This window comes from Nipponia nippon, unplaced genomic scaffold, assembly GCF_047370975.1.
Source record: "Nipponia nippon isolate SJK-2023a ecotype South Korea unplaced genomic scaffold, ASM4737097v1 scaffold_3, whole genome shotgun sequence".
Taxonomy (NCBI): Eukaryota; Metazoa; Chordata; class Aves; order Pelecaniformes; family Threskiornithidae; genus Nipponia; species Nipponia nippon.
The window spans coordinates 5416734-5430073 of NW_028262347.1; the positions used below are offsets into that span (position 1 = coordinate 5416734).

The 13340-nt window shown below is 40.2% G+C and overlaps 1 protein-coding gene across 1 annotated transcript in view; it reads left to right on the top strand.

Moving 5' to 3' along the window:
- Positions 1-13340, top strand: part of TAF3 (TATA-box binding protein associated factor 3) — a 116092-nt gene that overhangs the window by 85359 nt on the left and 17393 nt on the right. The window contains exons 3-4 of the mRNA XM_009462624.2: positions 2373-4189; positions 9166-9248. Coding sequence (XP_009460899.2) covers positions 2373-4189; positions 9166-9248 — 1900 coding nt within the window. The remainder of the gene's footprint in view (positions 1-2372; positions 4190-9165; positions 9249-13340) is intronic.

The following is a 13340-nucleotide window of genomic DNA, read 5'->3' on the forward strand; positions in this document are numbered from 1 at the left end:
CTTCCACTTTATTGACTCTTTTTATCCCCGTGTTTTTTATATTAAAATAGTTTATGTTGCTACCTCTAGAGTCTGAATGATCAAACCCTGTCTTTCCTAATGTTTGAATTTGGATACACCTTTCGTCTTGTAGCCAAAGCAGAAGACTTCTCTAAATCCCGCTTGTAAAGTATGGTGTTTGTTTTAAATTTCATCGCTCTTTAAAATTTTAAATGAAAACAAACTCTCAGTAGCAAACTAGGTTGAATGGGGTTGGGAGGGAATTGCTCGGTAGCAACCGGTGCTGTATGACATCTGATGAATGCTAATTCTTCATCCCCAAAACAGTTTTGAGCAGATGAAGGCAGCTGATCTCTGCAACAGCTTAAACAGAGATTGAAATGACTTCCATGATCTGGAAGCAGATTTTTTTCCCCCATAGCAGGTGCAGGCTTGGTCTACAGTGATTTCTCAGTTATACTCTAACTTTGGAGTTTAAAAAATTTAATGTCAGTGCCCAGCCAGGCAAAACCTAACTCCCTAACATTTCTGTTTTTCACGGAAGGCTAAGACTTTATCCTCAGGCAAAGTCTCCTCTCTGGGCTGACTGCTGTAAATCCTCTGGGCCCTGGCAAAAGCCAGAGTTGCTAGCTCATTTTACTTAATTTGTGATGCTGGCAAGATTTGTGCTGCAGCCCAGGGCTCTTGACTCAACTCTCCTAAATCAGAGCATTGACACATTACGGTAGAGAAACACCAGCACAGAAAACCTGAAAATAAACGCCTCAAAAAGAGATATTTCAGAAAGATGCTGGCTTACAAAGGTTTAAATGGTGTTAATGTAAAGTTATAAGTTTCTTGGTGTTTGCTTCTTTAAAAGCACCTGCTCATTAAGAGGTTGGGTTTTAGCCACTGTCATAATAAATGTTTTTTACTACGTTTTTCATGTGAGAATCTTAGGGCACTTGATATCTTTCCGCGGAAACCCTGCTAGACAAAATGTCATGCGTTTTTACAGGTGGGTAAACAGACACATGGGGTAAAGTGAAGTGAGGTTGTCTACACAGGAGTGTTAACCCACATGGCTGTAATGATGTAATTACAGCAAATATAAATGTGTCAGGTTAACGCTGGTGCGGACGTTCTTATTCCAGAGTAAGAATCCTTTTTCCTGCTTGGATAATTCCGTTTTGAAAGTGAGGAAGTGTATCCAAGAGGATAAAGTGCTTGGCTGCGGTTGGGGAGATCAGAGGTTCTCTTCTCAAACCTGCCGTGGATTTGCTGGGAGATCTCAAGTAAATTTTCTCCTTTCTCTGCACCATAATGTCACATGTGTAGGACGGAAGGTGGTGTTATATGTAGGGAAAAAAAATAATTGCTATTAAACAAAAAAACAGAGCAATCACACAGGTGGTGTCCACGCTAGCTTGAAACACTTGGTGCCTGATGTCCACACTGTGTGTGTTTCAGGTTTATCTTATTTTCAAAAGCTGTTTCTTTGGTCTCATAGCCTGAATGCCCACTTGCGACTGGAGCATGTTAGGTGTATTCTTCTGGCAACGTATCTTTCATTTTGGTTTCCCTATAGCAGGAAGCCAGCATATGCACTGCAGGATTGCTCCATGATGCAAACAAAACAACAGAAAGCAGGGATGATGGGGAGATGCATTTCAAAGGCATGCTCCTGATCCAAACCAACACGCACACACAAAATGCTGGGGTGTTCCCATATATTCATAACAGATAACGTCCGTGTGCAGCAAGCTCTTAAGATGGTATCGGAGACAGAACTTGGCAGGTTGAATGGGGCTTAGTCCTCTGCCTTAACCTTCAGACTGTGCTGCTTCAGGAAAAACAAACCAGGTTTAGGAAGACATTTTCCTAGTAGTTAATCTGCAGTCAAAATTGTGCGATATATAAGCAAGACAGCTAATTCCAGTGAATTTTACTTTGGTGTATGCTTTGTGGTCCACTTTGTTAGAGCAAAAAATGCTTCAACCTCTCTCCCTTTGTTTAAAATGAATGAAGCAGGTTCATGTTACTGTAATCTCAACAACTGCAGTAAGAAATAATCAGGACATTTTTAGGTAGAACTGACACTTTGGGCCTGCTCCACAAGGTCTGCCGTCATTGGTGAGCTCTACTCTTATATCCTTTGCTCGTGGGTTTGACGTTACACTACGATGAGTGCACCTGCCAGTTGTGATGTTGGCTGATGCGAGACAGAGGAGATGCCACACTTTCCTTCCAAGTAGACCAGTAAGAAGCTATTAGGTGGCCAGTTATCTCTTATGGGCTGAGATGCATGTGAACATTTGCTCTGATGCTTGTTTGTTTCTGTAAAACACATTTTAAATTATCCTAATGCTTTTTTAAAATGTTCTTTGTTACAGAAGAGGAAGAGGAACAGGTGCCTACCGATGGAGGTACATCTGCAGAGGCCATGCAGGTGCCACTGGAAGAAGAGGGAGATATGGAAGAGGATGAGGCAATTAATGATGAGAACTACTTAAGCAAGAGGCCGTTAGAAAGTCCTGATGCTGAGGAATTTCCGCCTGTGAAACGGCCAAAACTATCTGTTTCCAAAGGGGACAACTTGGATGGAGCTTTGGAACCACGTGAGCCTCTTAGCTCAATAAATACTCAAAAAGTACCACCAATGCTTTCTCCAGTTCATGTTCAGGACAGTACAGACTTAGTCCCTCCTTCACCAGAACCACCAATGTTGGCTCCCATTGCAAAATCGCAAGTGCCAACCCCCAAAACTTTAGAGGCAAAGCCGTTTGTGCCCAAAACAAAGTCCAAAACAAGTTCTCCAGGACAGAAGACAAAATCGCCTAAAACTACGCCCTCACCAGTAGTAACTGGAAGTCCCATACGTTCACCAAAAACTGGATCCAAAGAAAAAAAGTCACCAGGTCGTGCCAAGAGCCCAAAAAGTCCTAAAAGTCCAAAGGTTCCTGCTCACGTTCCCCAACCACCTGTCAAGCCTGAAACACCAAGTAGAACCCCTCTGGCTGCATTAAGTGACAAGATAGGAAAGGAAAACATTCAAGTAAAACAAGGACAGACGCCACCTGAGCCTGCCACCAAGCCAAATGTTGAAAACCAGACTAAGAAAGCACCAGTAATGGACAAGACCATTGATGATTCAATTGATGCTGTGATTGCTCGTGCATGTGCAGAACGAGAACCGGATCCCTTTGAGTTTTCCTCTGGTTCGGAATCAGAAGGGGAAATTTTTACCAGTCCTAAAAGGCTTTCTATTTCAGAGACTACAACTCCTAAACCTTCTGTTTCTGCCAATAATGCAAATAAGGCAGGAGCAACTCCAATACCTCCCTCAGGTGGGACTTCAAGTTCAGACATTTCATGGACAATGGATGACTCGATTGATGAGGTCATTCGAAAGGCAAACATGGGGACACCTTCTAATCCACCTACCAACTTCACTTATTTCTCCTCTCCTTCTGCTTCACCACCAACTCCAGAACCTCTTCTCAAAGTCTATGAGGAGAAAACCAAGTTGACTTCATCGGTAGAAGTGAAAAAGAAATTGAAAAAGGAGCTGAAGACAAAAATGAAGAAGAAAGAAAAACAAAAAGAAAAAGATAAAGAGAAAAACAAGGAGAAAAACAAGGAGAAGGAAAAGAACAAGGAGAAGGATAAAGACAAGGAAGGAAACAAGGAAGCAAAATTTCAGTGGAAGGAACTACTCAAAGATGATGATCTTGATCCCTATAAATTCAAACTAAAGGACTTTGAGGATGCTGACACAAAAGTAAAGTTGAAAGACAGCAATACAAAAAAAGAGAGAGAAAAACATAAAGATAAAAAGAAAGAGAAAGAGAAAGGTAAAAAAGACAAGGATAAGAAAGACAAAGAGAAACTTAAAGATAAGGGTAAGGAAGATAAGATAAAGGCTCCCTCAGCACCTCTTGTGTTACCTCCCAAAGAAATGTCTTTGCCCTTGTTCAGCACACCAACTGCCATGAGACTTCCCAGCATGTTACCTTCCTTGTCTCCAATGCTTCCTGAAAAACTGTTTGAGGACAAAGAGAAACCAAAAGAGAAGAAGAAAGACAAAAAAGAGAAGAAGAAAAAGAAAGAAAGGGAGAAAGACAAAGAAAAGGAAAAGAAGGAGAAGGAAAAGGAGAGGAAAGAAAGAGAAAAGAAAGAGAAAGAAAAAGAGAAACACAAACATGAAAAGGTAAGCTGTTTAGATGAGTTGAGATGGCATACTTGCTTGAAAAATGCACATGGATTCCTGTATTTGCTGCTGAGCGTCGTTTAAGAGCTTTGAGGTGATGTGTGATTACAGGTTTGGTATTTTTTAAAAATAACGACTCCAAGGAAGACATCCCACCTCTTTGGAAGACAAGACAATGGAAGTTCAGTTGTGTGAATTTGAAATGTGAGATTGTCTTTCTGGTTTTCCTCAACTCACTTTTCACTTCGAAAAGCTGGGGCTCAGACTCAAAACCAGCACACACACCAAATGTAGGTAGTGTTGCAATGCACAAATTTTGTTCTGTAGATTTCCATTAGTAGGGCCAGCAACCATACGCCTTCCATATAAACTTCAAATTTAGTTTCTAAAAGTCTACTGTTTCAAAGCTTGTAGAAGTCTGTAAATTGCCAGGTGGACAGAAATGAGCAGACTGCCTTCAAATAAACAAGTTCACCAGTTATCTCAGATGTTCAGAAGAGCTGCTGAATCCTCTCTTAGCAAGACCGTCCCCTTGTTGCTCCAATTTGTTTGAAGTAAGAAAATCGTTTTGAAACTATGGTCTAAATGTTCAAATGTCACCTTTCATTTTGAGTCTTATGCTTGAGAGAGAGAAGACAAGAGCTAGTTTTCAAGTGGGTTGAGCTCCTTCCACTCCTGTAACACTTACTGATTTACATCAGCTAAAGATAATTTCTGCTTTCCAGTATCACCTAATCTTGAGAATATATTTAATATTTAAGAAATGAAACCAGCATATTTGCATGTTATCAGATTTGAAGTCCCATTAGAAATGGCTCCCCTAATTCAGGGTTTGCTCTAATTTTTTATCACTTCACCTTATAATATGCATTAAATTGTTAATTTAAAAAAAAAAAAAAAAAGAAAAGAAAAAAGAAGAAAAGAAAGAGATTGTGATAACCTTGGATACAGGATTTCCTAAATCTCTATCCTCAGCATTAGAAAGCACTAATAAGTTCTGGTTTTACCAAGATGCTTTTTACATCCTGCTTTGAGTGTAATACTCAGTTCCTACCAGCTCAGATTTGGGACATTCCTCACTTTCCTTTTTTGCCACTGTACTCTGTTGTGCTGCCTGCTGGACTTGAAACAAACTGCTGACTTCAAAACTTGACGTATTTTTTAAATTGACAGATGGTTTTTCAGTGCAGAATCCGGGTGATCTGCAGAACTAATATTTGTCTGCTGTGGATGAGTCGGTGATCAACAGGGTGGTGGTCCAGTTGTCCATGTTAATTTAATGTCCAGTTTTAGACTGCAGCAACGCTTTCATGGATTCCCCATTTTGTCTGTCTGCCCTTCATGCCTCAGATGTTTTGTTTTCATTGAGAATTTCTGCAGAGATTTCTTTTTGAGTTAAATACGTGTGTATATAAAATAGAGACACTGAGTTTGCTCGTTTTTCATACATTTGATTTTACATTTCTTCTGCAAATCTCTACAGCTAGTTTGCTTTAGAGCAATGTAACAGACACACAGCCAAACACAAACTGGTGAAGCTTCGGTATGGATTGAACGTATATATATTAGGAAAAGGAGTTCAACAGTAATAAAAACTTGGACAAATTAAATTGACAAAGCTGCCCATTACGTTGGCAAAAAGTCCCTGTCAAAAGATAAACTTTAAAGCTAGAATGCATGAAAGAGTCCCCAGATAGAATTAAAATTTAAACTGATTCTTGATAGATAAGCTTTTTTTAAATCCACCTCTTTGCTGCAAGTCAGGATTTTAAAAATAAATTTCCCCTTTAAATCTCTTGAGCGATTTTCATTTTTTGCAAGGCCGCACTGCTGGTGTCCTGGAAAAATGGAGAGTTAGAGCTTTATCAGTTGGTGCCCTGAGGTATGTGGCAAAGAAGCTAAATCCTTGAAGATTAGCAAAAAAAATGCAGCACATGGCAATAAGGGGCTTATATGACTACTAGTATTAGTTCAGGTGAAAGAAGTATTGCTTATACATAAAACTGGACAAATCCACTGACAATGTATTTTTAGTTAGCTACAAAGGAGTCTTATATTGCTGGACTTTACCTCTTTGGTGATTTGGGAAGCTTAGTAATCCACTGTAAATGCTCTTCTGCTGGCCCCAATTCCCAGTATTACTCCAGAATGCTGCTCTTTCGTTTTAACCCCTAAAAGTACATGTTTCCTTAATTTAGCTTCTAGATCACACTATGACTTATTTAGCCAGCAGTTGTGCTGTAAGAGCAAATGATCAAGTTACTGCTCAGATGCTTAACCTTCCACGGCGCGTCCGCTTGCAGAGGCGTAAGTGCAACCTGAAAGAGGAGTTTGTGGGCTAACTGCAGTTTCAGCTCTTGATGGCCAGTAGAAAATATCAAACTTCTTTTTCTAATATTGCTATACTTCAACAAAAGAGTGACTCAACGGTAATGTTTCCATCTTTCGGTATTGTTATAGTTATGGCATAAATGTGCATCCCATCCTGTTGGGGAATTGCACCTTTTTATCAAGTTTTCCCTGTAATTTTGCCCCAAGCTGCTGGAAGACACAGAACAGCAACCAGTACCCTGCATAAATGGCAGAAAGCAGAAGCTGAAGGCTGCACGCTAGAAGCGTTCAGTGGTGGGACTGAGGAAGAGGAGCTTTCACGTAGGGCTTCCCTGCAGCTAATTCCAGGCAACGGAATTGCTGGGGTGCTGTCCTTGGAGCCAGGAAAGGAGACGGTGAGCTGGGGTGCTGCCTTGCATGCAGTACCAAATTAAAAGCAGACAGTTGAAGCAGTTACACCCCACGTCTACGATGGAGATTACCAGGCGTGCTGTAGGAGTGACTGAGCAGCTCACGAGGCAGCTGCTGACCCAGTTTCAGCTAACCTTAATACGCTGAGCTGCAAACTAAAGTAGTTGAGGAACTGCTTCGTGAGAAATGGAGCCATCCTTGCATCAGGGCAGGGCTTGCCGGAGATGCCCCAAAGTAAACTGCCCTTACTTGTGAATCAAAATCCTGTCATCGATGTAGAAGAATACCAGGATATCCAGGATATAACTGTGAATGCTCCTTAATTTTCCCTCTGCTCCAGTCGTGCAAACCCTACACACAAACCCATGTTGTAGAAAGATGCTTCCTCTCCTCTTGTATCAAAGGATAAGATTTAGGATTGTCGTGGAGCCCAGTTTTCCTCTCATAGCAGACTGCAATGTTGGTATCTGGGCATAAAGAAATGTTTTGTGTGCTTTTCTGCTGCCGCATGAGCCCACACCACCATTGTTTAGAACATCTTGGTGGTATACAAATAATAATACAAAGGACCTTTACACAAAGGATGGATGACATGGGTATCTTTCTGTGCTGTGTGCTGGAAGCTAAGCAGCAGTGTTTGTCCTAGGAAGTTTTGTGTTCAAAGTAGGCACTACAGAGGAGGAGAAACCTGCAGGAAAAGAGGTAAGGTAGATAGTCTGTGCAAAGCCACGTGCCTGAGCCTCCTGTACCCAGGGTTCAATTCCATGTCTCTACCCAATGCTAGAGGTTAAGATGCTGGGAAAGCAGTTAAGAGATTTACCTATGGAAAGTGGCAGTGAAATTGTTGGAGGCATTAGGAGCTCCAGAAGAAAAAAGCTCTTGCAATGCTCCAGGGGAATGACATAACAAAAAATCGTGCTATATAAACAAAAGCGTAGAGGGAGGCCTGTGAAGTAGGCTAATACATATCCACGGAGAGCTTTTTTGAAAAGCATGGTTAACCGTGTCAAAACAGAAATACTACTCAGGCTGCATCCCTTCTCTCTCTGGAGTAGACATCTCCAAATGAGCAGCTCCGATCCTTTGGGCAAGGTGCATGGCACGGGACTTTGTCATTACCATTCCTCAGTGTAAGTCCTCCCACTCTGGCCTGCTGTCTCCTGCGCTGTTTTCTGTGCTTTGAATTGATTGTTTGCCATCCCTTTCTTTATGAAAGCTTTTTAAAACAGATTTCTCCCACTGAGAGTTGCTTGGGTTTCCATTTAGTGTATGCATACTATTTTTGTCTCTTTAAGTTCCCAGACCAGATTCAGCTAAGTAGTTATTTTATTAAATACGATGATGCACATGCTCAAAATGAGATCAGTCTCCCTCTCTTTCTGTATATATACATGTATCTATAATGTATATACACTTCTTATATATATGGATATAAGTTGAGCAACTTATGTATGGAGAATCATTACAATGTCAACTGTAAAATCTGAGATGATTCTGTACAGGTTTTGCAAAGCAGTAGCTCAATGGGAGTTGGTAATTTTGGGAGATAGTGGTTCAAAGAGTTTAAGGACATACTCAAGTGATCTAAACTCCAGCAGATACTGAGGTTGGAAACCAGGCCATTTGAAAAATAGCCATTAGAAACCTCAGCCTAGCTGCGTTAAAAAGCAGTGGTTCTGTTATACCTATGTGGATAAGCACTTTCATAAAGAACTCAGTGTTGGTGCTTGGGGTTTATTTGCTTCTTCTGTGTCTAATATTTATTCAGGAAGGTCACAGTACATTTATGTGATGAACCTGGGAAATAATTGAATTTAAATCTCAGAAGAAAGTGCAAACACCGGTGGGCATCTATCAAGTTTGAGTACTAAGGTCAAAGCATTTCATGTCATTGTTTAGAAACGTACTGGGGTTTTTGATTTCTCTAGAAAAATAGTAAATCAGGAAGGCTTGTTAACAGAGTGTATGAGCAGGTACAAATGCAATGAAATTTCAACTTGACTTTTTAGTCTAGAATTCATATTTGTGATGTGCTATGGCTGGGAGCTCCCAACAGACTCTGGCCGTCCATGCTACAGCATGAAGCGTGAGAGAGTGGTGATCAGTCTGTCATAGGTCTGTCTCATTAAGCCGATATACTCTATTTGGTTAACTCCATCAGTGCTTTCATGTAATTAATATATTTTGGGAGTCTGCTTGCAGTCTTTGATTGATGATTGTGTTCCCTTGCACAGATAAAGGTGGAACCAGTTGTTCCGGCTCCATCACCGGTTATTCCTCGGCTGACATTAAGAGTGGGTGCAGGCCAAGACAAGATGTAAGTACAAATAAATTCATCTGCAAGGTGTATACTTACCACAGTTCATCCTCTGTCACTTGGGGTAGCTCTTATTTTTAGTGGGAAACACTTAAAAATTAGTGGCAAATAATATTCATACAGCTGTGACATCATTTGACCATTCCAATGAAAAATCAAGCAGAACACTTACCAACAGAAACTTTTTGGGACATTTTGCCCTTTTTCTTCTACTCTCCAAGTGCCTTTCTAGGGCCCGGATTACAAGCCTCCATCTAGACATGTATGATGCCTCCAGTGACATTTAGTGAGGCTTCCATAATGGATGGTTATCCCTAGTGTAACCTATAGCCAAGTTTCATAACGCTTTTCAGCTAACAGTTGTTTCATGCTTTAAAACATAACAGCTGAAATTCCTTTATACGCGTCTGTTTTATTATAACTGTTGATGATTATTCATAAGTGTACCTAACGCATTTCAAATGTTGGTTCATTAGCTCCCTAATTATTGGGTGCTGTTGTCCAAATAATAGTTACTTTGTACGGTATGAGCGAAAATAGGATGATGCCTGCCCTGAGATCGTACAGCATAACCAGGTGGCTGGAGAGGCTGGGGAAACCATGCGTCACTGGGCTTTTTAGGCTGCTCCTGTGTTGCATGTGAAGGGTTTCTTTTAATCAGGTTTTTCATTATTTTATGGCACAGAGCACACTTTCATGTCTGATGGTAAACATGAGCACCAAACAGATTTTTCCTTTCCATTCATCCCATTAAATATCGCTACTGTAGTTGTTTCTCTTTTATAGCCATTTTGAACTAAATCTCCCAATCACTGATTTTTCTGCTTTGTAAGTTAAATGGCATCTTTGATGATTATTCTGTTTTTCTATACTGTCATACTCCTCCTCAATAGGTAACTGTGAGTTTTACTGGTTTGAAGTTGCTACAGGACTTCAATCGTTTCTTTTTCCTGCTCTTCAACCATTTCTGCTTTCTTCCTTTCACAATATTTGAGTGTGATCTAAAACTTCTGTGCCTCAGATCGCTGTACGAAAGCTCCAGCTTTCTCAGAACAGTTGTCTGTCTTGCTGTGCATGATTTGGATGTGCATGGCTGGACAGACTGTCCCTTTAAAGCCCACAAATCCATTTTCCTCCTTGAGGAGCTATGGATACTTTTAAATTTCTCTTTTTCAAGGACTGTACAAGTGTTTATATGGGAAAAATTAATTCATATTTTCAAGGCAGAACTTCTAAAATAAAGTTCTGAGGCTAAATTTTAGCACCAAAGAGTTGACTTTGCTTCCCATCTTATCTCACCCCAGTCTTTCTCATACCCACGCACATTTTGAGAAGGGACTTCAGACTCCATCTGCTTGCTACAAATCATATGGGTACATCATCGTCGGTCCTGCCAGCCCATAGCGGGTCAGAGATGCTGACGTCTTGGTTTATGTCCTTTTGGGAAACTCACTTCTATTCCAGTTTCCTTTGTGCATCTTTAGTGGCACCTTGACCACCATCTGAGGACCTCAGATGTTGTGATCCTTAGCCCGGCAGAGCCTAGAGTTTAAACCCTGACTCCAGGGTGGGAGATACACAAAGCTGACTTAGCTCAAAGTTTCTAGACAAATTAGGGGAGAATTAAACACCAGGGCCAAGATCTTCAGGGGCAGGGGGGTCCTGGAGGCAGCCGGTAGGAAATGTTAAAAAGTGATTGTGCTCCAGCTCTCTGCAGCATCTGTACTGGGCCTGAGAGGTGAACTTCATCTTCTCTGTGTGACACTCGTCCTTGAGATTGCTTTAGGCTGTGTAAGCAAACGAGGTTTGAGTCATTAGTATTCCATCTCTATTTGCTTACTGGTTTCTCTTTTCTACCTTAAATACCTCCTCACTGCCCACCATATTGGCACCCTAAAGTTGTCACATTGTAGTGGCTGTATCACCCCGTTGCACTTTCTCACTGGTGGCAAACAAGAACTTACGGAGGTTTGTAATAGCTTTTAGGATTTGTTGTAGTATTCCAAGGCAAAATCCAGGAAGAAATTTGCCGTTACACAAGTAAATACAGTATGCGCTACGTGGCTCTGGGAGCTGTTGTGTTGCGTGTGGATCTGGTGTCTAATGCAGCGGAGCTCACAGTAGAGCTGTCCTGCTCTAAATGATACGTTTGCTTTCATCCTCAACAATTAATATTCAGCCTGAACTCGGAGTGTATTTTAATTTTCATGTGTTGTGATCATTATGAAAAGGACTGGCGTGGCTCTGAGGCAAAGCGTTACATAGCTGTGTGCGTGGCTTGGACCTCTGAAGTAATACCAGAAGTCTCTGTGACCTCTATTGAAAGTTATTAGTTGAAAAGACCATAGTAGGATCATCAACCTTTTAAGTAGCTTGTAACAGGCAGAAACAAAAGCTTTTGTGATGTGTTATGTTAAGGGAAAGTTAAACTTTTGTTTCATCTGTGTTGGTAATGAAGTTCTGAATATCTGGTAATTATCATATGGAAACGTTGTGTTTCAATTAGCACGTCTCTGGAGTTCACTAGCATGGGATTGTTTGAAGATACCATGAATCTCTATGGAAAGGTATTAGAAAAGTTTTTGGGGATTCATAGAATTTGATGAGTAAAACTAAATGGACTAATGAGTTATTTCAATTTCCTCTGTTAGAGAGAAGAGCTGTTTGGAGGCTTTTGGAGGTACTTAAGTACCTGTTCAACTAGAGGTTGGTTGGTCTTGGGGCAACTTCATATAAAACATTGTCTTTAATGAAGTACTTACAGATCTTGATGAGGCCAGGAAGTCTTTCATGTGTCTGAAGAAAAAGTGTCAGGTTGATGGTGCTTGAAATGGAGGTTCACATCACCCCATAAACACAGCACAACGACAGCAACACAAGTTTACTCAAATAATGCAGCGGTGGTAAGGAAAATGCCTTTGCAGTGTAGCAAACAGTTTATCATTTTGCTTCTTGGCTCCTCTGCTTGGACCATCATACAAAGCAGTGATGGTAGTGGCAGAGAAGTCTCCCTCTTTCTTGTTTCTGTGAATACGAGTACGTATTGCTCCTAGATTCAAAGTGATCTCTGCATTCGAGCTTGTCTGGTGTGCAAATATTCTTAAAACACACAAGAGCTTTCAAGAGAGACAGCTATTAATAACATTAGGTTAATAGACGTGAAAATGTGCTGTTGCTGAAGGATGGAGAAACCAGTATTGGAAAAATTGTTCTACTTTAGGGTTTTTTGCAAGTGTTTTAACTGCACAGTAAAACAAGAAGAAAGTAGATTATAATCAAAGCATTTCCATCTTAGTTGTAAACAATTACAGCAATACTTGCATGGATGCCACATTAGAAGAAATTTACTGGATTCCATTCTAATGCAATTAGAGCTAATTTTGTTCTTCAAATGAATAAAAGGTCAGCTAGTAAATCTAGTTTATCTCAAGTCCAGGCTTCAATAAATTGTTTTATTTAATTTGTTGTAAAAGATCTTATCCTTAATGGGTCTAGCTCTTATTAGTTTGCTTGGGTTCTAAAATATTTATGACCACCTTTTTAGATATGATTTGAATGATATGTTGGAAGGGTTTTTCACTGGTTTTTTTTTTTTTCCACTCCAGTGTTATCAAGGTAGATGGCTAACTGAGTTAGTATAGGAAGGAACTAGAGATGCTATCTTTTTTTAAAAAAACAAAACAAAATAAAAAACCACAGCTAGTATAGACTTTTAAATCAGCTGCAAATGATGAGCAGAATTTAATACTTTTATTCAATTGCATCATAGTTTCTTTTTGTCTAGTTATTTTTCCTAAGCACAATCATTTTTCATACACATAAGTTTTTTAAAACCATATCTGTTGATGAGGTGTTGACATTCCAGCTACTACCACAGTTGACATAAACTTCAGCAAAAGTATGTGCTGTAATTTTTAATACTTCAGATAAATCTATTCTACATTTAAATACAGTTTTTAAGAAAAAACATGTGGCTTCTGACACTAGTGCCAGACCACAAAGCAGAGTGCCACTCGCTGGTGCTGTTCCAGTGCTTCTGTGACTTTGAAGCAGGATAAATATTTTTTGTGAAATCGCATCTCCAAATTTACC